Genomic DNA, 26,687 nt, shown 5'->3' with positions numbered 1-26,687 from the left:
GTCAAGGCTCAGGCTGCAACCCGGCACGGGGGAAGCACTCTGACATTCACAATGTAGTATCGCCAGTGGGGAGCACGAGCACGGAGGAGGGGACGGAAGAGCTAGCCTAGGTCCTGTAACAACCTCACCGCCGATCAACAGCAGCACAGCATCTCCAACCGAGAATCTGAGATGCGGGCCTGCTCTGTCTTGGGAAACCTGGTAAACGGTATCAATAGACGCAGCCCAACTTGCATATTCTCAATTCATGGGATGTGCCCGAAATTTGGTCTCCATTCTAACCGCATAAACTGGACCTTGCATGAGTCAGCGGAACCTCAGCAGAGTTGATAGGGTACCTCCACCAGATTGGACTTGACTCAGGTTCGGCTACGGCTTCGAAAAGTGGGAAAGCCCTGTGAGAGAGACCCTGGATTTGAAACTGCAGTCTCCTCGGTCGACAAGCCTGTTGGTTTCTCTCCTTGTTTAAGGGGTCTTGGTTGCCTTCGACGTCTCCTGTTGATGGCAATGCCAATAAGTCAGACTACCCACTTTTCGGCACCCCCCCCATTTCGGCACCCCAAAAATGCCTCAAATGCCTCATCACCAGAACATACCCCTCAACTTTCAACATCAACAACATTTTCTATACTTATGCGAATAACCTCATTTTTTCCTCAGAGCTTCTTTTCGACCTTATGGGCCAGTATACCGAAGATGAAGTCAATCAGGCCCTTGACGCAATAACCAACGGCATGCCCATTAAGAGGGCTGGTCAGGTGTATGGCATCCCAAGATCAACACTTCAGTATCGGATTAAGGGCACTCAACCAAGGTCAATTGCCTTTTCTGACCTGCAGAGACTTTCTGTTAGTCAGGAGGCTAAACTGGCTGAATGGGTTCGCATTCAGCATGCCCTTGGTGTTGCCCCAACCCATCTGCAAGTGAGGCTATTCGCAGAAAGGATCCTCCATGCCATGGGGGATACAGAGCCTATAGGAAAAGGCTGGATCCAAGCCTTCTTGAAGAGGAATCCATCAGTCAAGGTCCAGAGAAGTCGCCCTATCGATTCTAGGCGTGTTAATGGGGCATCTACTGAGGTCATCAGGGACTGGTTCAAACTACTCGCCATACCAGAGATCACCAGCATCAAACCAGCTAATAGATACAACATGGATGAGACTGGTATCCTTGAGGGCCAGGGATCTAATGGGCTGGTGCTGGGCATGTCTGAGACGAAGTCTGTACGTAAGAAACAGCCTGGATCAAGGGCATGGGTATCCATCATCGAATGCATCTCTGCCCTGGGCCATGTTCTGAATCCCCTCGTTATCTATAAGGGCAAGGCAGTCCAGCAGCAGTGGTTTCCTCTAGACCTTGGCCCTTATGAAGGATGGCAATTCACTGCAACGGAGAATGGATGGACTTCAGATGCCACTGCAGTTGAATGGCTGCAGAAGGTCTTCATCCCTCAGACTCTTCCTCAGGGCAAGGAGGTCAGGCTGCTGATCATGGATGGACATGGGAGTCATACAACGACTGACTTTATGTGGTTATGCTATATAAACAACATCCATCTATTGTTCTTACCGCCACATACCTCCCATGTCCTCCAGCCACTTGATCAGTCAGTCTTCAGCCCTGTCAAGGCAGCCTATAGGAAGGAGCTTGGATACCTTGGTCAGTGGAATGATTCAACTGTTGTAGGCAAGAGGAACTTTATAGGCTGTTATCAGAAGGCTCGTACTGCAGGTATGACGATGCAGAACATTAGAAGTGGTTGGAAATGGACAGGGTTGTGGCCTGTCTCTATGGCGAAGCCTCTGATGAGCTCCCTACTGCTCCCATCAACACCAGCAGCATCAGGATCATCTGATCAGGTCAGCAAAGGGCAGTCTGGAGGCAAGGAAGCTGAAGGATGGGTATCTGCGTCATCTGCAGTGGCATGGTCGACGCCAAGGAAGATGAAGGATCTAGCTGGGCAGTTGAAGCTATTCACAGAGCTGGAGAATGATGCCTTTACTCAACGCCTTCTATTCAGGAAGGTAAAAAAAGGCTTCAGCGAGCAGGCATATGAGCTGGCAAATACCCAGCAGAAACTGGAGCTTCTGCAGGCCCAAGTCACCAATACTGCAGTAAGGAAAAGAAGGGCAGTCCAGCTGGATCCTAACACTAAGTTCGCCAACATCAAAGACATCCAGCAGGCGCAACTTAAGGCTGGGGAAAAAGAGGATGATGCAGCCGAATCCAGCGACTCTGAATACCCTAGTGAAGCTGAAAGCTGTATTGTTGTTGCATCTAGAAGAAGTCAATGATTAATTGAAGTCGACGAGTATGATGGGAATAGCTTCATTTTTGGGGTGCCGAAATGGGGGGGGTGCCGAAAAGTGGGTAGTCTGACTTACAGAAGCCGGTCGGTAGCAAAGGTCTGGTAACGCAACACTTCTGGCACGTCATAAGTACCAATAGCAACACTCTAACCGGGACACACTCAGTAGTTGAGAGGGGTGAGTCGCTTCGTTTATGAATACTTCAAAGGGCTCTTAGGTGATGATATAAAGTGTCAGTTCCACAGCTGGCATTGATGCGGTGTCAGGTCAGGCATTGTGGCCGACTTGTGCACGTGAGAGGTAGCTCGACGGCCCAGAAGAAGCAAACTACTTGTGCTATTCAACCTGTAATCGTTGAGGCCACGCATCATGCGGGCATGTTCGGGTACCAGTAGAGACATCGCAATGTCCGGGTTTGGGGTCGGTACTTGGATGAACGAATCAACCACTATTCGCGAATAGCTGGAGTTGGTGTTTAATATGCTTCAAACACTACAAGAGACTGGAACATGGAATCTTGCCTAGCTTTACTCGCCAACAGTACCCAGTTTAAGATGTACGAAGACCGAACAGACGTTAACACAATACGAATCGTAAACTAGAGATAGGCACTGCCGTCATCCTGTGGCCATCTAGTATGAACGCTGTTTGCAGGATTATTCATAGATGTGAAGTTAACAATGACTCCGTACCACCAATCAAGTAGCTCATCTAGAAGTAAGGAGTGTCTTGTACAAAATCCCCCGAAAATCTACTCAAGAGTCTTCGTAACTTATGGTCGCAAGGTTCTGTTAGCTCGTCTGATTTCCATGCTCGTTTGGACCAATGCCATATACTGACTTTCCTTCGAATTCCGTCTTCGTCCAATTTCAAGACAGTTACCAGCGATGGTCTCGCGGCAATTCGACTCTGGAGGCAGTCGAGGCCCATCAGCCCTGGAGGGGTCGGCGACAGCAACGACGTTTGTTTCGCAGGTACGGGCAATGACATCGACACAAGTGATTTTTGTCCCTTTAACGAAGATTCTACTTGGTAAACTGACTTATCCCAAGCGACGGTTTCGATGTTGAAGATAGAAACAATACAATTTGCATCAAGGACCGGATTACCGGAGTGGCTCATAATGATTTTAGGTCTAGAAATACATCTGACGATGTTCTGGGGTCTGGAACGCTTGTGAAGCAGTCAAACAGCAGCGTGACTGAGATTAGTATCAAGATAAACCTATCAGCTCTCTTGTAGACAGGCGGATTCGTGCCGGTGTCACTTGGGTTGTTTGTTCTTTTCAGTAGCACCCACGATCTAGTGCAGGAACTTGACAGCTTCAAGGTTTTTAAGTAAAAAAGGTTTCCAATTGGTTACCATCTTAGGAAACAGTTATCCATCGCTTCCGAAAGAGACTCTCGTCCCTTAAGCAGATAACCTATCAAATTGGAAGTTAATAGACAGAACTATTTTAACAGTATCAAGGTAATCTAATCGATGAAAGTTGCTACTCGCCACCGCTATTTCTCTAGCTGATGGGCTGCATTTCTCTTGGTTGCCTAAACATCGATTCATATAGATCAGCTACTGTTTGGTCCGCCAACATATGCGAGCATGTCCATCACCCGTCTCCCAGCAAACCGAAGCGAAGGGAACTTTCCCTGATGTGTCATACTCCACTGCCGTTTCTCTCCAGGTCCTTCGCCTGCTTGATGAGGTCGATGACTGTTTGGTCGAAGGTCCGGTATTCAAAACCGAGTTCTTCCGCAGCCGTTGCCCCATCCAAACCATGAGATGTGTCGATCGTCTGCTCCTCCCGAGCAACGCCGTCCTTGGCCCAATCAAAGTTTTCCGCAATGATCTTGGCAGCAAGGCCGTACGAAAACCGGTCGTCTGCGGCCGGCACGTATCTCTTGCCGCCCACGCCGGGCCTGAAGAGCGCTTCGATGTGTGCGACGGCGAGGTCTCGGACGTCGATCCAGAACGGAACGCGGGCCACCGGAAGCGGCGCCTGTCCAGTCGCAACCTTCCAGAGCATGGCGTTGGACTCGTTCAGCTTCTCGACGCCGCTGACCGGGTGTACCACCGGCCCGAACGTCATCGGGGGGCACAGGGTCACGAGGTCGAAGTGCGGCTTCTCCTCCCTCACAAAGTCCCAGGCGGCGAGCTCGGCAAACTTCTTGGAGCCCCTGTACGCGACGACCGCGCTCGTCCCCGGCGCTGCCGCCTCCTCGTAGCTCAGGGGGTTCCAGTCCTCGCCGGTATAGGTGAAGTAAGGGGGCGCCTTTCGGTCGACGTCCAGGACCGAGGCGAACGATGAGGTGACGACGACGCGCTTGATCTTGGGGTTCGTGGCCGCGGCTTCGAGGACCGAACGTACGCCATTGATGGCGGGTACGATCAGCTCCTTCTCATTGTCCCTGGTGTCGTAAGTGAAAGGCTGCGAGGGATAGACCCCGGTTATCAGATGCCGCGTCCCTCACTCGCATTGTGGAAACGGCTTACGCTGGCAACATGGATGACGGCGTCGACGTCTTTGACGGCCTCGCTAAAGACACCGAGCTTTTCAAAGTCTTGTATCTGGACGAAGTCTAACCTGTCGGCGAATCGTGGCCGAGCCTGTATCATCGCGTCCCCTTTGGCGAGGGAACGGGTCGCGCCGCGGACCTTGACGCCCCGGGAGAGAAGGACGTCAACGACATGAGCGCCAATGAAACCTGTCGCGCCGGTTACCAGGACATATTTCCTGTTCATGTGTAAGCTTCGGGCTCATTGACTGAGATAGGCTGTGACTGACGCCTCATTTTCCATGATGCCTTGATGCTTGTCAGAGTAAAACAATCTGCTGAAATACGAGGGTTTTGCTGGCCTGGTGTGACGGGTGTTTCCTGAATTAGTCCTTCCAGCTAACGGAGCTCTACTTGAGAAGTTCTACTTCTTAGAAAGAGTCAAAATAGCGCAGCGTGTAGGTAGGAGAGTATTCCCCTCATTGTCATGCATCCCCCCGCCTATTCAATCCGGTCCCAACCGGGACAAGGGTCTCGATCCTCTAAGCTTGTGGGTGGGGGGTTCCAAAACAGTTAGGCCATTCACCCCACGATTTACTCTCCCGAGGCTAGGGACCGTCCGCAGGCGATCATCGTCATTCAAACGTGAGAGCATGTGTTTCGCTTCTGCGTTTTTTCTCTGCCGTAGTAGCCAGGCTCCGTGTGAATGCCCCCTAACAAAATTCCCAATGTTTCGGAATTTCCTCGATGTCAACAGGACTTTCGTCTCCTGAGTCCCCGAATTATCCTTCGCACGAGCACGATGGGATGATGCAGCAATCCGACCTTCAGCTGCCATTGGTACAACAAGTAATTGACTGGACAATATGAAGTGGGTCTTGAGAAGTCATTTTTGATATAAAAGAGTTGGCGCTTGATCCGAGTCGCCTTGCGGATGACGCTGTGACGAAGAAGACGACAGTTGCCCTCCCTCCCCTTCTTAACACCCACTAGGCAATCGATCTCATTCTCATGAGATGCTCACTCTTGAGTTGCCAATCCAACTACAACCAAGTTGGAAGTGTCATATCAGTGCAAAGTACAGGTGGTCATCGCCGGTGGCGGGCTAGGATGAGACTTGGTCCAGGTAAATAGCTTGCGCGTCAAAAGGTAAACAGAGAGACCACCGAAGCACAAGTCGAAAACCGGTTATTCAGGGCAAGTGTACACAGCAATTTATGATTCCTATCAGGCTGAGTAACAGAACCATACACCTAGTTTTTGCATCCATGTATCGTATCACTCCAATAATTGGTAAGGGGCCTCGTCGGCCCGGCCGAAGACGCCAGACAACCCGAAGACTTTTGCTTTACAACTCGCCATCGAGCCAGTCAGCATCCTTCTTCATGTCATCAACATACTCGGACAGCCGCTCCTTCAGGTCCTCGACGGAGATCTCGCCGTCAACATCGTCGGTCTTGTGCTTGTGGGGAGGGATAGGGACGCGGCCGGGGACGTGGATGACGCCGTTCCTTGCAATGCCGTCGGCGACGACGATGGGGATGTAGCCGTTCAGCTTGACCTTGGTCCAGCCGCCCCAGGTGGCGACGTCAACGGCGATGTTCTTGCCGTCGAGCAGGGTGGGCAGGTCGATGTGGTAGTGCTCCATGACCTTGACGACGTCCCGCTTGTCGTCCGGGCGGTAGAAGGCGTCGCTGTAGAGGGTGGCGTTGGCGACGATCTGGTACTTGAGCAGGGCCTTGAGGTACTTGAGACCGATGTCGGTGTTGAAGAGGAAGGCGTTGGCCTTGGGGCCGAGGCGGGCGAAGGCGTTGTTGGAGGGGGCGAAGACGGTGGTGCCGGTGGACTTGACGCCGTGGATGAACTTGACGAAGTCGGTCTTCTCGTAAGCGAGCAGCAGCGTGGAGAACTGGCTGGGGAGGAGGGTGAGCTCGCGGCCGACCATCGGGGGCGGGATGATCAAGCTGTTGACGGCGTGGATGACGCCGTTCTTGGCGCGCTGCACATTGTCGCCTTGTTAGCCACTACAGACTATGTATATCCAGGAAACGCAAAGAAAGAAGGAATAGAAAAGAAAAAAGACTTACAATGTTGACGGCAACAACCTTGGCGTAGAAGTTGATACGGACGCCTCCGAGACCGACGCTCGTGCGAAGGCGCTGGGGCTTGTCGCCGAGGAAGGGCTCGTTCAGCAGGGTGGGCAGGGTGTGGGTGTGCAGCACCCGCTTGGCGTCGTATTCGCCGACGCCGACATGGTACTTCAGGATGGCCTCGATGACCTCCTTGCCGGGCTTCTTGTGTTTGGGGATGTGCTCAAAGGCGCTGTTGGTGGGCACGAAGAGGGTGTGGTTCGCCTCGGTGCTCTTGAGAACCTTGACGATGTCCTCGTAGCCTTCGACCAGCTTGGCGAACTCGGTGGTGTGCTCGCTCTCGGAGATGAGCTCGTAGATGGTCTTGCTGGAGGGGCGGGGCTCGTTGAAGACCTCCTCCTCCAAGAGGTGGTCGAACTTGTTCTCGACCGTGTCCTCGAGGGAGTGCAGGGCGCTCTCGATGTGGGCGGACAGGGAGTCGATGCCGTCCTCGACGGTGTTCACGATGGAATCCTTGGAGGGGACGCGGTCCCACCAGGAAGCCTGGTCGGGGCGATCGTTGTTCCTGATCGCCGCTTGCTCGAAGATGCGAGGGTCAGGCAGGATAAAGGCATTGGCCAGGGCCACACACGACAAGGCTGTAAGGGATTTCATTTTGGTTTAATTTCCACAGGAGAGAAATACTGCTGCTGCTGCTGATGACTTTGCTTCCGGAAGCAAAGAGGCTGTCAAGAGAAACAAAAACATGTAACCTTCAGGAAAGCTAGAAGTGAGGAGGGGGGGAAAGGCGCTGATACGGCCCTTTTTGTTTGACGCCTCCGAAACCCAAAAGACAAAGACGGCCCGCCACGCTTTGGGCACAGGATAGTACGTGGACCGGCTGCCTACTAAAGACAGTACAGTACAAACAACACGCGGGAGCTTCGTGCCAACAAGCCGTTCTGCGCTCATCTACTCGTCAGCTGACGTCAACGAGATCGGACACTGGTGGCGAAGTGAAACCCTCCCTCACCCCGCCCGTACAGCGTACGGCCATGACGGCCCAATAGATCCCCCAGTTCCCCGGACCGGCCGGAGCAAACTCCAGACGGGTGGGGGAGCGCGAAGTTGGGAACCCCATTCGATGTTCGATGCGAAAGGGAGAGAGGGAGAGAGGGAGAGGGACCAAAAAAAAAAGGTCTGGGCCGCGCGGATTGCGGGTTACGGGGAGAACCCGAGGCCGTTCCGCCCCTCCCTCCCTTCTAGAAGGCAATGTTCAGCTTGTGGTTGATGCTTTTGTTGCATGAAGAATGAGGTGATTAGGGTGTGGGAGCTCGCGATTTGCAAGCGGTCGGGTTTCGCATAGCTACAGGAAGCTTAAAAAGAAGCTGGGAAAACAGCTACGGGAGCCACGAGGAGAAGCTATGTCGAGTGCGTCATTCGTCTCACGTGTGAAACTGCTTTCATCCCCTCCTACTTACTTTACTACAACATAGTAGGAGTCTTTCGAACCTACACAGTAATCACCCGGGTTTCGGGGTTTTCATGTGAGATTAGAGAGCACACAAAACTGTGTGTCGGAAGTCGAATTTGTATCAGATGTCCACAGGGAGAAGAAGTCGTCTTGCTGCTCTTGTCTCTTGAAGCAACATCTAAAGTGAGTGAGTGAGTGAGTGAGTGAGTGAGTGAGTGGGTGGGGGATTGGAGGCTAGAAAAGGCCATAATTCCCCACTGATGTGGACTCGGTACAGATACATTCTCTCTTACATAAGCACAGCGTGCATTCTGCTCAGGTCACGTTCAGTATCATGTGACTGACTCATGTGCTGACTAATACAGAAGACATGTCCCGTCCCGCGGGCTTCTGCAGGGGAGGTAAACACCTCTCCCTCCATGGACCGGAACCAGGTCGACGAGGCTGGATGGAGTGTTTCTTTCCGTGAGCCTACAATAAACGCCGCGGGGATTTTACATCGTCAAAGCCCCAGTCCAAATTAAGCTGACCGTTACAAGAGCCTGCTCAACTCAGTCGCAGTCTCCATCATCACCTCCTTCTCGCTAGGCCACGCCAGTCTGGCCAAGTGATGCCGACTAGGACGCTTTCCCACCAGATTTGACCGCCTAGCAATGGACAAGCAAAGGGGCGAAAGAACCCCAAAGCGCGTCGGAGTTGCCGTCTCTCGTAAAAGCCCGTACTGGGCCAAGGCGTGGGTCTCTGGCGAGGAGCTGATTGCGCGCTGAGGCTGATGGAGGAGAAGCATCTTATCTCACCCAATATCACCCCAAACGACCCTGATGCGGTCAAGCTTCTGGCAACGGAGAGATGGGACATACGTACGTACATCGTCTTCGATGTCTTCCACGACACCTACGATCCCGACACGGCGCATCTTTCAGCCGAAGACCACTTGCCTGTCATCTCGGTCTTTCTTAGCCAGAAGGACAGCGCAGGCATCGCGGGCATGCCAATGGCAAACGAAGTCAACAGTGATATTAGAGCTCTTCATAACTCCACGGGTCCAGGCAGCAGGCCGCCGTTCTTTGTCGACCGCGCTGATGGCAAAGCCCCGTTCTATCCGAATCCGCGTACTTCTTGCAAATCTAGCACTGTGTTCTGATGGCGGGGGGAGAAGAACAACAGTCGGCGTATGGCGCGCGGGAACTCAGCATCATCAGCACGGATCAAAGCATCTTACAGTTTTTCCTATTATAAACGGGTTGCAGGAGGCAGGTTAGATTTGCAGGCAGGCACCACCAACACTGGATGAGTCAGTCTGTAACAGTAATGATGCTTCGATATTAAGGTAAAGGTTCTGTTGTACATAATGGAACATCCCAAGCTGGGGGAGGGGTTGACGCCACAAATCGGCAGAAACAAGACTCTTCTTTTGGAACGCTGATGACAAAGGAAAATTGCTCAAGTGTTTTTTTCTTTCCACACACACATGTCTCGACAGGCTGAGTTAGTACTTCAGGCCCTCGGGCTTCGCGATAACCTTCCTCAGGGCGTCGTACTTGCCCCTCTGCACATTCTCGATGTGGTGCAGGACGCGGGGGAAGACGTCCTTGTGGGCGGTCGGGCTCATCCAGGCGTCCAGGTGGCCGCGGCCCTTGAACACCTGGCGCTCGTAGAAGCCGCCGCCGTTGGCCTCGCTGAGCGTGGTGAAGGAGATGTCGGTGTTATCGGGCGCGTACACGTCGTTGTCGGCACCCGAGAAGAGGAAGATGGGCAGGCCCTTGAGCCGGGCGATGTTCTGCGGCGTCACGAGGTTCTCATTCTGCGAGTCCGTCGCGTAATCGTGCGTCCCCTGGAACATGAGGTGGTTCAGGCTCGCCATCGAGGTGCCTCCCACGAAGTTCTCCAGCTGGGAGTGCGTGGCCTCATTGAGACCCTTGTGCGACCATAGACTAGTGGATGTTGTCAGTTTATGATGATGAATCGAGGAGGGGAAACTTGAGAGAGGGAAAATAGGAGGAGGAGGGAACGTGAGTAGGAAACGGAACTAGGGGAAACTCACCGGCCAAAGACGAGGGAGCTGCGATGGCAGACGACCGAGTTGCAGATCTCGTGGCGGTGGCCGACCGGGTAGAAGCGCAGCACCTGGTTGATGGCCTGCTGGACGTAGCCGTCGCGCGGGGTGCTCGTGCAGTCGAACCACTTGCCCTGGGCCAGGCTGTAGATGTTGGCCATGGAGATGGGCATGCTGGCCTTGATCTTGTTGACCTTGGCGAACTTGGGGTTCATGAACACCTGCGACGCCGTCACGCCGCTGAGCCACTGGCGGGGGATGGTGCCGTCGAGGAGGCCGGAGGCCAGGGCGACCGAGCCGGCGCAGTGGGCGACGACGTACGTCATGTGGGACGGGCCGGAGCCGTCCGGCTTGTCCTTGATGCCGTGCTTCTCGCGGATCTTCTTGAGCGCCGCCTGGATGTCGCGGCGGGCGTCGAACGTGGTCCAGTTCTGCTGCGCCACGACCGTCTTGCCCACGCGGTGGACCATGGAGTACACGCGGTAGCCCTTCCTGCGGAAGTAGCCGACGGCGTTCTTGTCGATGGTCGGCAGCGCGAAGATCTGGTGGTCGACGGCGGCTCCGGGGATGAGGAGCAGGATCGGGGCGTCGTCGGCCGCCTGGCCCGAGAGGCCCTGCGGCCCCCACATGTACAACTTGGTCTTGACGCGGTCGTTGGCCTCGACCGTCATCTCCTCGGACCAAGGCGTCGGGTTCTGGTAGCTGTGGAAGGGGAGGGAGGGCCACTGCTGCGGGATGAAGGGCGTGAGGAACGCGCCGGCCGCCTTGGCCGTGAAGTAGCCGAGGAAGTTGGCCGTCGACGCGACCTTTGCGTAGAGGGTCGACCCCGTGGCCTCCATGGTGGTGCACTCTTGGAGGAACTTGGTCGGCCGGATGTGGATGACGCCCTTGCCGCGCACGTGGTCCGGCATGGGCTGGTCCTGGTCGTCGACCTCGGTGATGGTGCAGTACAGGGTCGTCGTGGCCTTCCAGAGGTTGAGCGGGTTGAAGACGACGTCCGAGTTGACCACCTTGTAGCCGTTGAAGTGCAGCTTGCTGCCGTCCTTCTGGGAGACGAGGAAGTTGTACGTGAGGTTCATCGTGTCCGGGGACCGCGGGTCGTCGTTGAAGAGCTGGAACTTGCCTCCCTGCACCATCGAGGTTCCCCCCAGTGCCGGGCAGGTGAAGGTGCCCGTGAGGTTGGCCTCGTGCTCCTTGTCGTTGACAACTAGATCGATCAGTTAGTTTGATTGGGGAGGAAGAACTTGCAGCATGATGAATACAAAACAGAGACGGGTTTTCTTACGGTTGTGGGTGTTCCATGACCTGGCGCTGAGGAAGAACCGGGCGTATTCGCCACGGCTCTTGGCGGTCTCTGTGGCTCGCTCAAAGTCAAGTGTCTCGGCATCCTCGCCGAAGTGAATCCATCCGTCCATCATCTCCGTGAAGGCAATACCGGGGGTCTTGTCATCCCGGGCCGTCTTGATGATCTCTCGGACCCTGGCCACTTGGAAGTTGTCGTCTTCGTGCTCGAACTGGTTGTAGGCGGGCTCGGCAAAGAGGTTCAGGGAACCTGCAAGTCGTCGTCAGTTGGATGTTCTCTGTCTGTCCCAGTCCCAAGACCTGCTGCGGCCCGGATGGATAGGTGGGTGTGGGTGGCTTACCGTTCTTCGTCTTCAAGTCGACGTTGATACCAAACTCTTCAGCAACCTTCTCGACGGACCGTTCGGCCAGGGCCGTGATGGTGGCGAAGGGGTTAACTCCCAGAGCTGCGGGAACGATGGTGCCGTCGCAGACAACCAGCCCCTTGTGCACTTCTCGGCCCTCGCCGACGAAGAGCTGGCCCTTGTCGTTAACGCCACCGCTGGCTCCCGTGTCATCGTTACTGATGCGGGCACCACCGCTGTTGTTGCGTTAGATGACCTCGATACCTCATTGTCTACACATGACTGGGCCGAGAAAACACTTACATCGCGTGCACGGTAATCTCCTTCTCGCCGAACGCGGCGTAGAAGGGGCTGTCGACATAGATGCCGCCGATCAAGTTGGTGAGCTTGGCCAGGTAGCCTGCCAGCTTCTTGGCTCTGTGTGACTTTCCAACACCGGAGTAGTTGATCATGATTCGGTCCTTGTGCAGTTGCATCGTTGCTTGGCTGCCTAGAGTTTGTCCGTGGTTAGTCAAAGGGATGCCCAAGGCAGGGAAGTGCCACGACGGAGACGTACTGTCGTGAGACATGATGAGATAGCACTGGGTCTTCTCCGTGCTCCCCTCGGCGAAGTAAGGCCCAAAGATCCGACTCCCGTAGGCTGCAGCGACATGGCCAAACATGCCCTTGATGGAGATGTTGGAAGGGAACTTTCTGTACGGGAGGTAGGTGAGCATTAGCCGGTAGAAGGGGGCCAGGGCCGCGGGGACGGCGCCCTCCTCAATGACAAATCCATCGAGAGGGTTGTCCAGGTCGTGACGACAGTCGATAATACCCGTGATGCAAGGTCCGACAGGGCGGTTTGGCGGGGGATCCGGTCGACCTATGCCGTTGACGTACTCGCTGGTGTTGTAACTGGAATGGAAAGCAGTCAAGGTTAGCACATTGTGCCACTGTGTATGCATCAAGAGGGCAAAGAAAAAGAAAAAAAACAAAGGGAAAAAAAAGGGAAACAGCAAGAGAAAATGGAGCAAGATTCTTTCTTACCCGAACGCCAGAATGTCTCCGTTGCCACTCATGCCGTGACCGACGTCGTTGCTCATCTGCAGACCAAACTTCTTGCTGCGAAGCAGGATCTCGGTGGTGCCGATGCTCCCGGCGCCGAAGAAGACCAGCTCCTTGGCGTGAACCCACATGAGGTCCTCGTAGAAGATGTCCTTGAAGTTGGCGCGCTTGCCGCCGTGCCAGGCGAAGTGGACAATGTAGCCCTCGCGGTCCTCGGCCTCTGTGACGTAGCGGACCTCGCACTGGCAGAACATCTCGGCGCCCCAGTTCCAGGCGTCGCTGAGGTAGTTGACCAGCGTCGTCGACTTGCTGCCGTCGTTGAGGCCCGTCGTGTCCTGGCCCGACAGCGTCGACGCCCGCATGTAGACGCCCGTGCTGTTCTCGCCGTCCTCGAAGCGCGTCGTCTGGGGCACGCGGTCGAACTTGTCGCCCCAGCCCATGAGCTTGGCCTGCTTCTCGAGCGTCTCGAGCTTGGCCAGCTTCGGGAAGTCCTGGGGGTACTTCTTGGGCTCCAACACCTCGGCAGCCCGCTCGTAGTCTGGAGGATATATGTTAGAATACGGCTTTCCGGGAGGGATGGGCCATCGTCTGCGTGGACTCTCGACTTACAAGGCTTGAGCTCATCCCCCTTCAACTGTTCGGGCCACATGGGGAGGCTGAGGACGCCGTCGTCCGCCGGCAGGAAGACGTTGGCGTTGAGCAAGCTCGTGCCGCCGAGACCGTTGGCGACGAACGCGTTCTGCCCATCACCGACGATGAGATGGTACAGACCGGTCGGGTCGTGTCCGACACCGTGCAGTCCCAGGCTGCCGAGCACTCCATCCGTGGCCGCGTTCGTGGTGTGCAGCTCCTTGCTGGAGGCCGCGATGCCCGACGGGAACTCGCCGGGCCACTTCTCCTTGCCGCGCTCGAGCAGGCATACCTGCTTGTTGCCTCTGGCCATGCGGCTGGCGGCGACGGCGCCGCCATAGCCGGAGCCGATGACAACGACGTCGTACGACGGGCGGATCAGCTCGACGGGGCGGGAAATCCGGGGGTACGTGCCGGTGGCCGGATCAAACATTCCGCCTGACTTGTCGTAGCCCTCGAACGGCTCGGTGGTCTCCTCGAAAGCGGACTCATAGCCGTTGGGCTCGCTACGACCGTTGGCCGCGCCGTTGCGGCCGTTGGTAGCGTATCCCTGACCGTTGACCTCCTGGTCTTGCTCGGCCATCTTGATGAGAAAAGAATCGGCCTCACCGGCGGCAAACTAAGAGGACACAAGTGGGAGGCTTTGGGGGAAAAAAACGACCGATTAGATCGGGTCTGAGCCTATGCAAGAGCTTGAGGTTCTATCCGGAACGATCCCGGAGCAGTAGGGGTAAATAGGGGTTCTTATAACCGCGGAAGTTTTGTGCTCGGTGCAGAACCCCAGGATTTTTCCCCAGACGATACGATGAAGGACGCGTTCTTGAACCATGGAAGAGCCTCGTGTTGTTGTTCCCCGGTCTTCATCCGGGAAGGGCACGGCGCATCTCTTCACATGTTTGACGATAATCACGGGATTGGGGGAGAAGGTGAAGGGGAAATTGCAGATTCCCAATCGTCACCGAATGCGGATGTTTTGACTCGCCGTCGGCGTTCGCAGCTCGTCTCAGACTCTTCTGACACAAAAATCGGCTTGCGGCGTTGAAGGGGCCTTGGCAACATCTTCGCCCTATGGGACGCCCTATGGTATTCGAGAAGATGGGTTTATGTAAGGTGGCTTGCCATAAAATATGCCATCGTGAGAAAGGGCTGTTGTTGGCCCAGAAAACATAAGAAATGTTGTCTCTGAGTGGGGGGAAAAGAAACATATCGCTGGCATATGTTTAGCCCTGTCCTTCGTAGCTGGGTTGACTGACGATCCGAGTCTTGCAGACGTCGGTTGAAGTGAGTGTGCTTTGATTTGAGAATTGTCCACCAACTCTGAACAACCGCTTGAGAAGGTGACCCCTTGTCGCAAAATAGCCTCATCAGCCGTGCGCGGCCGTACGCGGCTGTGGAGGAAATCTAATGCCACACACAACCTTTACACATAACCGCATGCCATCACGGAGGGCAATCTCCACAACAAAGACACCTAATGGGAACGATTCCGACGATCAACCCCCAAAAATGGTCTACGCTCCCACATCCCCGCTCCTACTCCATGCTTCAGGTTGTAACTACTGAGGGGGCCCGGTGTTGGTATGGTTGCCCTGACGGGAGATCCTACTAGCTGCCGAGGGTGGCACAACGGGCATGTTCAACGCAGAACTATCGGCATGAGGGAAAAGTCTCAGAACCCCTCTCCCCTGGCCAGGAACTCCAACCGATTGGTCGTTGACAAGCCCATCACCCAGCCACGTTAGCAAGAATGAAGTGGATGGACGAAAGCGGGAAGACTAGCGGCCCGCAAACGGATAGAAAGGGGGTTATCAATGCTTGGGGTAGCAGAACAAGCTCGTCAAAAGTTGTACGTATGCACGAAGTGTGGAGAGCTGGCCAAAAGAAAAAGAAAAAAAAGGGGGGGAAAGAAGGGAGAGGGTGGGAAAAAAGGGAAAAGATCCCAAGACATTGGGCAGTCAGCGACTATCAAACAGTGATCAGCTTGTTTTTCCTCCCTTCACTTGACAGGCTCGTCGTTGTCTCACCATGGGGCGTGATAAAGCAAACGAGGCATGCTAGGAGTGAGGTGCAGTGCTCGGCCTTTCCATCACCACAAAAGCTTCATAGCCCCATCACACCTCTTTCGAAGACCGAGTTATTAGAGCCAGAAAGCTCAGTGGTCCAGAATGGATGCAAAGAGACGATGGTGTAAATCTTATTATTCCAAACGCCACCGTACTGCATTCGACTGCTTCTGCTCGTCTTGGGCTTCTTTGCAGATTCTGTGTATATGGCATCAGGACCGGACGATCGGCATGTGAAGTGAATTTTTATAAACGCTACGCATGTGATACTGAGACATCAAGGTTCGTAATACAACTTCTTGCTGATGAGCTTCACAGTCGACATTCCAAGGGCAGATTGCTGGGGAATGCGGGCAGGTAGTCCAACCAGGTGAGTTGGCGTTGGGAGCCAAAGTCACTCCTACCAAATATTTTCGGGGGATATAAGTTATTACACAGATTCGTGTAAACCAACCCTTTTGCCTCGCTTGGTAGAGCCCTCGACTTCCCTCCCCCGTCCCCATTCATCCAACCTTCGATTATCTTTCCAAGATGGCCGCCGTCGAGGTTACCTACTCCCTTCCCACGGATGTGAACGAGAAGAAGTTCGTGGTCAACGCCGGCGCCGAGTTCCGCATCACCACCCAGGGCAAGGATGGCCGCGGAGGCAGCGTCTCGCGGAGCTCCAAGGACCCGGCCCTCCGACCGGCGTACTACTACACCAACGCGCCGTGGAAGCTGCTCTGGAGCGACACCAAGCTGTTCCTCGCGAACATCCTCTTCCTCCCCTGCATCGTTTTCCCCCTCTGGTCCCAGCCCCCGGCCCGCTCCTTTCACCTCGGGGTCGACAACCGGTTCAGGGAGCAGCCTCGCTTCCTCGTCAGCCAGCTCCACCGCCAGTTCCAGGCGTGGGCGCAGACGTACTTCCACTCGGGTCACATGGACGAGCTCTACCCGTCCTGGAACAACATCTACGACATCACCTTCCACATGATCCTCATCGTGGCCCAGTCGTCGTTCCTCATGTCACTTCCCTTCCTCTCTGTCTTCTCCTTCAACCTCTTCGTGGCGTACGTCGGCGCCTTCGTCGCAGTCAACTATGCCGCGTGCTTTGCGCTCAACGGCTGGATGCCTGACGGATACATCATGTCCAAGCAGACCCCGGCCACGGCGCAGTGGAGGGAGGACCACGCCGAGGAGGAGTGGATCTTTCTGAACGGCGTTGCCGTTGGGTAAGTTCTCCGCAGTCTTAGACCACACACACAGTCTGTTGGGTCAGCGCTGATGCACAAGCAGGAAGAACTGGTTGCAGAGCAACATCGATCGCCTTTCGCTCACTTTCCATCGTGAAATCAAGGGCGTGCACAACCAGACGTGAGTGGACGAGAATCCACATGTTTCTCTGCTTCTGGTTTCCCAATAGTAGTACTAATGTACATGCACAGCGCCGGGATCATCTTCGATGTCATCCAGTGCCTCCTTGAGCGCTGCCTGTACTTTGGCACCGCCGACACCAGGATCTGCTTCTCCCACATCTCGGACGCCCTCCTCAACCCCGGGAAGAAGAAGGTTGTCCTCATCCTCCACTCGCAGGGCGGCCTCGAGGGCAGCATCATCCTCGACTGGCTCATCAACCAGCACCCGCGCGAGGTGCTGCAGAAGCTCGAGATCTACACGTTCGGCAACGCCGCGAACCACTTCAACAACCCGCGCGTCAAGAAGGAGCACGCGGTGCCCCGGCCCAAGGACCGCGCCATCCGCCACATCGAGCACTACGCCAACTCCAAGGACTTCGTCTCGCGCTGGGGCGTCCTCCACTTCAAGAAGCAGACGGCCAAGAAGAACGGCCGCTTCCTCGGGCTCGGCGAGATCACGTCGCTCATCGCCCGCGGCACCGAGACCATCAAGGCAGTGACGCGGCCGGCGGTCAAGCAGGCCGACAAGCTCGACTCGGAGTGGAACGCCTACGAGGGCGCACTGATCGAGCGCAACGGCTCGGGCCACCAGTTCAACCAGCACTACCTCGACAACATGTTCCCGCTCGACGACAGCCTCAGCAGGGTGCAGACCAACGGGGACGGCTCGCCGCTCCCGGGGACCTTCATGGCGTCGCTGACCAAGGTCCACAACGACCCGTGGAAGATTGACGAGCAGCGGAAGCTCACCAACGGGACGGAAGGCACCGCCCACCACAGCAACGCGGACGGTGGTGACTTTGAGGAGAAGAGGGTGTACGAGGTCAGCCGTCTCTGGAAGTACGTCAACGGCTACAGCCCGGTGGACAAGAAGTGAGAAGCAGTAGGTGAATAAGTGGTACTCTGCCGAAACGTGAGGGACAAAAGGCGAGGGAGGCGTGTAGGATAGTTACGTTTGTGTGGTTTGGCGATGTGATTTGTAGAAAATGACAATCAGCACATGATCGTATGGTCGCCAGCTCGGGGAGCTCTACCAACCACACACTGCATGTGAGGCAAATCAATACTTTTGAATGTCTGGGGAGCAATTCCTTGTCGCAATGATATGTTGATACATCGTCGTCGGCCTAGGTATCCCGGTTGGTCATTTAAAGCTCGGGTTGCAGTACTTTCTCACGGCTTGGATGCCTCGGCCGTCACTTGCACAGATGCATGAACCATGCATGACGTTGTTCCCGTCCCGAGAATTGGTTGTTTTTTAGACCCAGCCGCTTATGCAGCCTCCTGTCCGGCCTTGTTCTTGGCTGAACTCTTCAACACGCTACCGCAGTGAGGTGCATGATGGTGGTTGAAGACGACGTCCAGTCACCACACCCCCCCCCCGCGCCTGACGTAGTTCCTGTGGTCAATGGATCAATATCTTCTTTCGGTGCCGCCGTCAGTTACGCCTGTGGTCCTGTGTTCCTTTGTGCTTCAGAGTCCGAACAGACTCGGGCGCGCTCCGGCGACTCCACCGTGTGCGTGTGTGGGGACCCGGCGCCGACGATCCGGGCGCGCTCCGGACTGTCTCTTGCAGAAGCCGGTCCTAGAAGCCTTCCCTGCCAGTCTCTTGTCCCAATGCAAGCAGCCAGACCACATAAGTTGAAGGTCTGCTCTTCCCTCCTTATGGGTCCAAGGGCGACTTTATCAACACTCGAGGACATGACTCGTTACGTGTCTATCTATCCCCTTGGCGTGCGACCAAAGAGCATCCTGTAGTCCGAAGTCTCTCGACCGGTTGTTTGCTTCGTGGGGACCAGCTACCAACCACAAGATACGCTCGCTCATTTATATTGTCGGCGCAGCGAGACCAAAAAAAAAACCTTGGCTCCTCATCCACAAGCAACGCTCCACTCCCCAGAACCTCTCTTCTAGCAGAGACCCTCTTTGTCTCCACAGCGGCGTGCGAGTGGTCTCGTTCCCCCAGATCAACACACGGCTCCATTCGAGATGTCTGAGTCGGTGCAAGCCTACACAAGTCATGTACGCCCTCGTATATCCATATAAACACGGTCGACATGCCCTTCCGCTGCCTCAACCCGTTCTGAACGAGAACCGATCTCTGATTCTGTCATGACGAGCCGTGGCAAAACCAACACAAGACAGACAGACAGGCGGCACAGACGATCACCGGTGGCCAAGGCTTTTTCCGCGGACACTCGATTGCGCTATGCAGCGGTCCGATGTCGACATGAACCCAAAACCTGCCCGGCCATCCCCTCTCTCCCTCTCTCACTTTCACATTTCACCAACAAGGGAAGGTCACTAGCGCTTGATAAGAGCGACGAGAAACTCTAGTCCCCGTAAAAATGTCTTGTCCCCTTTTGTTTTTTTTTTTGCTCCCATTGCCGAATGGCAGTCGCCACGCTTCCCATCCGCTGAGCGTGGGCGTGGAAAAAAGCCGCCTCGTAGAGCCCCCTACGTCTGCCGCGCAGGGCCAAGCCTCCCCATCGATGCCTTTCGATCCTTTCGAGGCGAAAAAGAAGGACACGCCGAGCCGCGCGCGTGCGTGGGATGAGTTACCATCAGGTAACAACTACCATAGATCCATCCTTCACGGGTTGGGGTTGTGAGGCTCGAATCAACTCGGGAACCGCAAGGGCGACGACGACGACGACGACGGTCCAGCCAAGTCCAAGTCTGTCCTGTCCCCCCGGTGAAGGTCCCCTCTTTTGACCTTGGCTGTCCGCATTGGGGCCATGTTCCCGGGCGGAGAGCGTGAACAGGATGGACTTGGCGATGGTGTCTTTTCCGGTCTCTTGAACCAACATCCAAAGAATTCCGATGACAGGCTCCTCAGCTCCGTCTTTTCCAGCCTTTGTCACCCGTTGGCTGCGGCGCATCAATATCAACAGCCTCATCTTTCGGATTCTGAACATTGCGCCTTCAAAGAAACGTTGGTTCTAGATCATCGTCCCAAGTTCACCTTTAGTCAACCCCCGTCTGCTTACATCCCCCATCCCGGCCATGCGATCCCGGATGATATCCCCTTTCCAAACTCTGTACAGCGGTCCCGAACTCTCGGGATTTCCTCCTCTGCTGCTGTCGCTGCTGCTGATTCGGGGCTCGTGTCGCCCTCGTACGAAAATCCCGCGGCCAGATAACCACTTGTAGCACTTGTGGCAGATGTCGTCATTTGCCCTCGGCCTTACTACATCGCAACCCTCCCCGTGCGCCCCGTTTATTGAGTGGGCTCGCCGCGCGGGGGTGGGTTATTGGGACGCGGGTTGCGGGTAAGAGAGACACAGCTGCATGGGGTTCGACCCTCTCCGATCCAACCCCCAAGTCTCCAGACTCCAAAACCAGGACCATGGCAAACATGATATTCCCTACATGATATTCGTCCACACTGCCTGCATCCGACGGGGCCACACGCAGACACTAGGCATAAGCCGCTGTGGGAACGCCGAGTGCCCACGTCTTCGGGGACCGCGCCCGATCCCTGTGTGTCTGGGTGTGTGTCTCTCTCTCCCACTCTCACTTGCTCTCTCTACCTACCCTCTCTTTGCCACTTGATACTCTGTTGTCGACTTTGCACCGTCCTTCCCCCGTCACTGAGACGTTACACTCGTGGGCAGCATCCCGGATCCAAGACCAGGGAGGGTAACACGGAACCCGCAGTCGAGAACTGACAACGGGCACTCAGGCCGGGCTCACCGGGGCAAAAAGAAAAGTTTCCCCCAGATCGAAAAAAGGGGAAGGGTGACCCTCATTGCGTGCTCTCTTCGACCTTACCCCCCTAGAACTTTTCCATTGCCAAGCAAGCCAACGGCGACGTATCGAGCCAGCTGAAGCATGGATCGGGCACGACGGGGTGGAATTGAGCCAAGAGGGAGGGCGATTGTGTGATTTGACCCCATAGTATCGAACTGGGAGACATGAGTCGGGGGCACACCACAGTAGACGGACTGCGAGATCGACAGACGAGACTCGAACGACCAACGTGGATATTCGTATATATCCACCGCTCTCTGTCGCGAGTCCGAAACCTTCTTTCTCGCGTGTCCTGGACGAAAGAGAGAGAGAGTGTGTGTGTGAGAGAGAGTTCATCACCCCTTCGGCTCTTCCCGAACCATCAGGCCGATCCCATCAGTGTGCCAACGGGTGCTACCCTTTCCATCCCCTCCTTTTCCCCCTAGTAGTCTGCGCAGAGACTTCTTTGTTCGTCAGACATCAAGGTCAACGACCTGTGGGCGCAACATCGACCACGATGGTCTTCTCCAGGCTCTTCCCGGGCGGCGGCGACAAGTCGGGCGGCGCCGAGACCGACGTCCGCGCCGACCCCGAGGCCAGCGACTCGGAGCCCTCCATCATCCACGACGGCGACCTCGCCTACACGAGGGTCAAGGGCGGCAACGGCTCCAAGCCGTCGTACCAGGAGGCCGTCGGCGCCCCCGTCGAGTCCTCCTCGCCCCTGGGCTACCACGTCAACTGGATCGCCATCATCTTCCTCAACATCAACATGATGGTCGGCACCGGTGTCTTTTCCACTCGTAAGTTGGGGATGAACCCTTCCTCCGGTTGCTAAAGCAGGAAACCACACATCACCCAATGGCTAACACCTCTATCACAGCCGCCAGCATTCTCAACAGGACCGGCTCCATCGGTCTCGCCCTCATGTACTGGGTCATCGGCTTCCTCATGGCCTCGGCCGGCTTCAGCGTCTACCTCGAGCTGGCCAGCTACTTCCCCAGCCGCAGCGGTTCCGAGGTCGTCTACCTCGAGCAGGCCTATCCGCGCCCGAAGCACTTCTTCCCCGTGGCCTTTGCCGTCCAGTCTGTTATTCTGTCCTTCAGCAGCAGTAACGCCGTCGGTAAGTGACGAGAGTAGAGAGAGACCACCACCATCACAATCACCACCACCAGCAGCAACAAATAACAAAAAGACCACTTTTGCTGACCCCCTTGGCAGTCTTGTCCAGATATCTCTGGAGAATCGCAGGCACCACCCCTTCAGAGTGGCAGATGCGCGGCGTCGCCATCGCCGCTTACACGCTCGCCGTCATCTGCGTCATCGCGCACAACCGATACTCTCTGTGGCTCGTCAACATCATCGGCGTCCTGAAGCTGACAACTCTGGTCTTGTAAGCAGCCGATCCATCCCCCCCCCCCCCCCTTCCCCCCTTCTCCCCAACCGGCTTTTCCGTCGGGCAATTCCTGCTAACACTCCCCCAAAGCATCAGCATCGCCGGCCTCGTCGTCCTCGGCGGAAACGTCAGCCACATCCCCGACCCCCAGGCCAACTTCCGCAACGCCTTCGAGGGCACCACCTCCAACGGCAACGACCTCTCGGGCGCCCTCGTCAGCATCGTCTTCTCCTACGCCGGCTACTACAACGCCTTCAACATGACCAACGAGATCAAGAACCCGATCCCGACCCTCAAGAAGAACGGCGTCATCTCCCTCGGCATCGTCGCCGTCCTCTACATGCTCTGCAACATCGCCTACTTCGCCGCCGTCCCCAAGGCCGAGTTCGCCAAGGCCAGCGAGATCGCCGCCGCCGTCTTCTTCTCCAAGCTCTTCGTCGGCAGCCGCGCCGCCGCCAACGTCCTCAACTTCCTCGTCCTGCTGAGCGCCTTTGGCAACCTGCTGGCCGTGCTGATCGGGTCCTCGCGCATGATCCGCGAGATTGGCCGGTATGTTTTCTTGTCGACCAGCCCCCTTTTTTTTGCATAACAATGTCAGGGAACTGACAAAAACCCCCCCCCCATCACAGACAAGGCGTGCTCCCCTTCACCAACTTCTGGGTCTCGACCAAGCCCTTCGGCACGCCCCTGGGCCCGTACCTACTCAAGTGGACCATGACCTTCATCATGATCGTTGCGCCCCCCGCCGGCGATGCCTTTTCCTTCGGTATGTGTCCACGGCTTGGATGGCGTTTCGCTATCCAAGAGAAAGAAAAGAAAAGAAGAACAAAACACAGACCCAACAGCTTACTAACGTACGTATACACACAGTCGTCGACCTGGCTAGCTACCCCAGCGCCATCTTCAACTTCGCCATGACCTTGGGTGTCTTCATCATCCGCCGCCGCCGCCAGCGCTCCGGCATCGGCCGCTCCGAGTTCCGCGCCTGGGACATTGTCGTCGCCTTCTTCCTCGCCATCCAGGTCTTCATCCTCGCCATGCCCTGGTGGCCGCCCAAGGGCGGGCCCTACGCCGGCAACGTCAGCTTCTGGTACGCGACCTACTGCGTCGTCGGCATCGGCATGTAAGTTACACCCCGCCCGCTTCCATATTCCTCCTTTTTTCGATGGTGGAGGATACTCTTGAAAAGAAGCCTCCCTTCGGTAGAGACGAGTCGTGTTAAGACGGTCCACTAACATCGTCCCGAGCATCATTGTTTGCATCCTCTACTACATCGTCTGGATGTACGTCCTCCCCCGCTGGCTCAACTACGAGATCCGCACCGAGATCACTGCCGTCGACGACAACGGCGCCAACACGCAACGCATCGTCCGGGTCCCCAAGGCCGACGTCGCGCAATGGGACGAGGAGCACGACGAGGCCGGCAACCTGCGGCGGCGACGCGTCACCACCGAGCTCGAGTCCAGCAACTCGAACGAGAAGGGCGGGTTCTGAGCCGGGGAAGCGGCGGCGGCTCGATACGAAGTTTGCGTTTAGAGAAAGAAGAGAAGGAGAAAAAAGAGAAGAAAAAGGAGAGCGGGGACTGGACTGGAATCGAGACAAGTACAAAGATCATTGGCGGAAACAGGGCACTTCTTCTTTCTTCTGGCTTCCCTGGGCGCCCTGTTCCCGCTCATGGTTGTTGTCTGGATCCGGACCGTCGAGAGGGGGTGGGCTTACGTGGCGTGGGATATCAACACGGCATTTTAATTCTTCTATTGATGAAAATGAATGGATCATATACTCCAGTCTGGGTAGTGTCACTGATGCTGCTAGTAACACTACTGCGTGATACTCGTCAGACACTTGGACCGAACTCATACATCTCCAAAACCGCAACACTAAGCAACAAAGACAACAACCGGAGCCAGGATGAGGAACAAGGCAAAACAAGTGTTGGTGTTACATTTCATCAGAAATACACGCCACGGAACTGTTTGAGCGGCGAGCACGACGTTGTAAATACAAAGTGTTCCAGATATCACCGCCAGGATCGTAACCCGAATCGCTAGTCGGCCGATCCGCCAATGAACCCATCCAAGCCTACCCTAACCGTACTTGCGCCTTGAGTCTGCCCCCATCCATCAAAGAAATCAAAAGTCAAACGGCGTAAAGATGTCGGTAAACCACCGATTGTCCATCATTTCCAACCCCAACTGTCCCATGTCGACCTCCCCTACCCCAGCCGGCATCGGCACCCCTCCGGCCGTAAGCATACCCGGACCCGCGCCACCTGCCGCCGCCGGATCCGCCTTCGCCAACGGCGCCATAGCCGCCTCCCATGTGCTCCTGAGACCCTTGATCGTCTTGACGGCTTTGGTGAAGGCATTGCCGTCCTCGACGTCAACGTCGAGCCCGACCTCGGCGCACACCCGGCCGAAGCGGTCGCCGACCTCGTCAAGCGTCGCAATGAGGTCGATGGTGGAGCGTACGCTCGCGCGGTCCCAGACCGGGTCCTCGAGCACCGAGAGGCGGTACAGCGCGACGGTGCAGTGGCTCAGCTGCGCGAAGCAGAGGAAAGGGATCGAGAAATAGGCCGCTGGCGGGAGGGTGAAGAAGTGGTCGAACCAGGCCTTGACGGCTTGCAAGCATGCGTAGAAGATGTCGAGGCGGGCGACGTCGGGCAGGTTGGCGGGGACGCAGGCGCCCGACTTCGTCGAGAGGGCCGTCTCTTGGATGGCGAGCTCCGTGCAGTGGAGTTGGGCGATGATGCTGTCTATTGGGAGGTCAGTCAGTCAGTCAGTCAGTCAGTCGGTTGGTCGGTTGGTCGGTCGGTCAATCGACCTTCCCGCGGGGTAGGCAGAGACGAACCTGTGCTTTGCAGCTCCGAGGGTAGACTCTGGATGATGCGCTGCAGCTGCGTCTGCAGTACCTTGACGTACATGGCCATAGGTGTCTTTGGGCCGTCCATCGCCTCCAGCATCGCGTCGGAACGTGATGACAGCTTGCCGGCCTCGTCCTTGAGCAGCTGCATCTTGACGAGCGCAGCGAGACTACGGTCCGAGGGGGTTTCTGGCTGCTCGTCGAGGATCTGGAGACACTCGTCCATGTGCGACGTCCAGCGTAGGGGGTCCATCTTTCCCAGGAAGCTTGCGACACTGTGACGGAGAGTCAGCCGGGGCACGATGCACAATCACTGCGGGGGGTGAAGTGAAGAGAACGGGGGAAGAGAGATGGGATCCTCACGCCGAGGTGACCAGGTAGCCCGCAACGACCGCCCTCCTTTGCTCCATTGTCCGCGGCATCTGCGACTTGACGTAGAGAGTCGGGCAGACCACCCCGGTCTTCTCCTGGGTGGCCCTCTCCTGAGCGGCCTTCCAGCAGAGAAAGGGGTTCAGGCCGTCCAGGGGATCGCGGGATATGCCCAAGTCAAAGATGAGGCCGATGGCAATCTGGCAAAACAGGCACATGAAAGGCTTGTTACCAAGCTGGTGGTTCGCCCTAGATGTCCAAAAAAGAAAAAGGTCAGCAAACCCGTATAGGGGCATTACTCTATGATGAGGGGGCGGTGGAACGAACGCAACTGACCATCCCAGAATAACCAACAGTCCGAGCAGGTAATCGATGCTCCGCTCGTTCTCGACGACCAGCTTTTGACTCACAATCTGCCGCACCCGCTGGCCCAGCGCGAGCTGCTGGCTCGACACCCTCGACGCAACCGTCATGATGCAGATCCACAGGAACGGCCGCTCGGCCCGGAGCTCCTGCGCCGTCATGGTGGCCCTGAAATTCAGAAAGGGGAAGTACTTCAGGTTCTGGCCCCGGAAGGCCTCGAACAGCGCCTCCGCCTCGTCCGGGGACGGCAGCTCGTCACCGTACCCCGGCCCCTCGGGGCTCGCGGTCTGCGTCGGCGTTGGCAACGAGTCCGCTCTCGTGCGATCGTTGCCGCCGTCTCCGCGGGACGACGCCGAGAAGAACTCACTGCTGCGGCGCATGTCCGAAGATGGCTCCCTGACCGCCTTCGCCGTCGCCGTCGATGATGACGAGGGGATGACGCCGGGGATGTTGAAGTCGACGCCGAGGTCGGCAGGGAGATCCGGACGGCCCGATTGGCGCAGCAACGTGACGAGCCCGTCGAGCTTCTCTTCCAGCTGGGCCGTCCTGCTGGAAGGCGGCTTCTTGGAGCGCCTGCGGATCGGGTTACTCGGCTGACACGTCTTGCTGAGACGGTGGCAGCGCTCGCACGCCCCGCCGACAGGGCGGAGGATGCATTTGCACTTGGCCCGGGAGCAGTTGGTACACGCCCGCCCGTACGGCGCGGCGATGCCGGCCTCGCTGCTGGCCAAATGGGCCGCCGACCCCGAGTCACGGGTTTCAATCCCGGTCGGCATCCGGGATTAGGGTGA

At 56.4% G+C, this 26,687-nt stretch overlaps 8 protein-coding genes across 8 annotated transcripts; 3 read left to right on the top strand and 5 right to left on the bottom strand.

Annotated features, from left to right (window-relative positions):
• Nucleotides 1–3,963: 3,963 nt before the first annotated feature.
• CH63R_05174 (NAD dependent epimerase/dehydratase) lies at nucleotides 3,964–5,105 on the bottom strand (the record flags this gene model as incomplete). The annotated part of the gene is made up of 3 exons (XM_018300149.1): nucleotides 3,964–4,734; nucleotides 4,800–5,040; nucleotides 5,092–5,105. 3 exons carry the CDS (start codon nucleotides 5,103–5,105, stop codon nucleotides 3,964–3,966), a joined length of 1,026 nt encoding a protein of 341 aa, XP_018161395.1.
• A 1,044-nt stretch (nucleotides 5,106–6,149) lies between these two features.
• On the bottom strand, nucleotides 6,150–7,545 carry CH63R_05173 (Fasciclin domain-containing protein; the record flags this gene model as incomplete). Its single annotated transcript, XM_018300148.1, has 2 exons — nucleotides 6,150–6,800; nucleotides 6,889–7,545. The coding sequence occupies 2 exons, from the start codon at nucleotides 7,543–7,545 to the stop codon at nucleotides 6,150–6,152; spliced, it is 1,308 nt and encodes a 435-aa protein (XP_018161394.1).
• A 1,571-nt stretch (nucleotides 7,546–9,116) lies between these two features.
• Nucleotides 9,117–9,488, top strand: CH63R_05172 (uncharacterized protein; the record flags this gene model as incomplete). Its single annotated transcript, XM_018300147.1, has 1 exon — nucleotides 9,117–9,488. One exon carries the CDS (start codon nucleotides 9,117–9,119, stop codon nucleotides 9,486–9,488), a length of 372 nt encoding a protein of 123 aa, XP_018161393.1.
• Nucleotides 9,489–9,833: 345 nt separating this feature from the next.
• On the bottom strand, nucleotides 9,834–14,303 carry CH63R_05171 (Glucose-methanol-choline oxidoreductase; the record flags this gene model as incomplete). Its single annotated transcript, XM_018300146.1, has 8 exons — nucleotides 9,834–10,278; nucleotides 10,389–11,607; nucleotides 11,686–11,952; nucleotides 12,044–12,282; nucleotides 12,350–12,536; nucleotides 12,603–12,940; nucleotides 13,073–13,628; nucleotides 13,700–14,303. The coding sequence occupies 8 exons, from the start codon at nucleotides 14,301–14,303 to the stop codon at nucleotides 9,834–9,836; spliced, it is 3,855 nt and encodes a 1,284-aa protein (XP_018161392.1).
• Nucleotides 14,304–16,314: 2,011 nt separating this feature from the next.
• CH63R_05170 (uncharacterized protein) lies at nucleotides 16,315–18,054 on the top strand (the record flags this gene model as incomplete). Its single annotated transcript, XM_018300145.1, has 3 exons — nucleotides 16,315–16,994; nucleotides 17,059–17,136; nucleotides 17,208–18,054. The coding sequence occupies 3 exons, from the start codon at nucleotides 16,315–16,317 to the stop codon at nucleotides 18,052–18,054; spliced, it is 1,605 nt and encodes a 534-aa protein (XP_018161391.1).
• A 1,687-nt stretch (nucleotides 18,055–19,741) lies between these two features.
• CH63R_05169 (uncharacterized protein) lies at nucleotides 19,742–20,095 on the bottom strand (the record flags this gene model as incomplete). Its single annotated transcript, XM_018300144.1, has 1 exon — nucleotides 19,742–20,095. The coding sequence occupies one exon, from the start codon at nucleotides 20,093–20,095 to the stop codon at nucleotides 19,742–19,744; it is 354 nt and encodes a 117-aa protein (XP_018161390.1).
• Nucleotides 20,096–21,426: 1,331 nt separating this feature from the next.
• On the top strand, nucleotides 21,427–23,796 carry CH63R_05168 (High-affinity methionine permease; the record flags this gene model as incomplete). Its single annotated transcript, XM_018300143.1, has 7 exons — nucleotides 21,427–21,709; nucleotides 21,790–22,029; nucleotides 22,128–22,299; nucleotides 22,393–22,851; nucleotides 22,932–23,068; nucleotides 23,173–23,425; nucleotides 23,550–23,796. 7 exons carry the CDS (start codon nucleotides 21,427–21,429, stop codon nucleotides 23,794–23,796), a joined length of 1,791 nt encoding a protein of 596 aa, XP_018161389.1.
• Nucleotides 23,797–24,434: 638 nt separating this feature from the next.
• On the bottom strand, nucleotides 24,435–26,672 carry CH63R_05167 (Zn(II)2Cys6 transcription factor; the record flags this gene model as incomplete). The annotated part of the gene is made up of 3 exons (XM_018300142.1): nucleotides 24,435–25,057; nucleotides 25,153–25,439; nucleotides 25,528–26,672. 3 exons carry the CDS (start codon nucleotides 26,670–26,672, stop codon nucleotides 24,435–24,437), a joined length of 2,055 nt encoding a protein of 684 aa, XP_018161388.1.
• Nucleotides 26,673–26,687: the final 15 nt, after the last annotated feature.

This window comes from Colletotrichum higginsianum, chromosome 3 (genome assembly GCF_001672515.1).
Source record: "Colletotrichum higginsianum IMI 349063 chromosome 3, whole genome shotgun sequence".
In the NCBI taxonomy this organism is placed as follows: domain Eukaryota; kingdom Fungi; phylum Ascomycota; class Sordariomycetes; order Glomerellales; family Glomerellaceae; genus Colletotrichum; species Colletotrichum higginsianum.
Note: the sequence above shows the minus strand (reverse complement) of the source record. Positions and strands in the feature narration are given on the sequence as shown.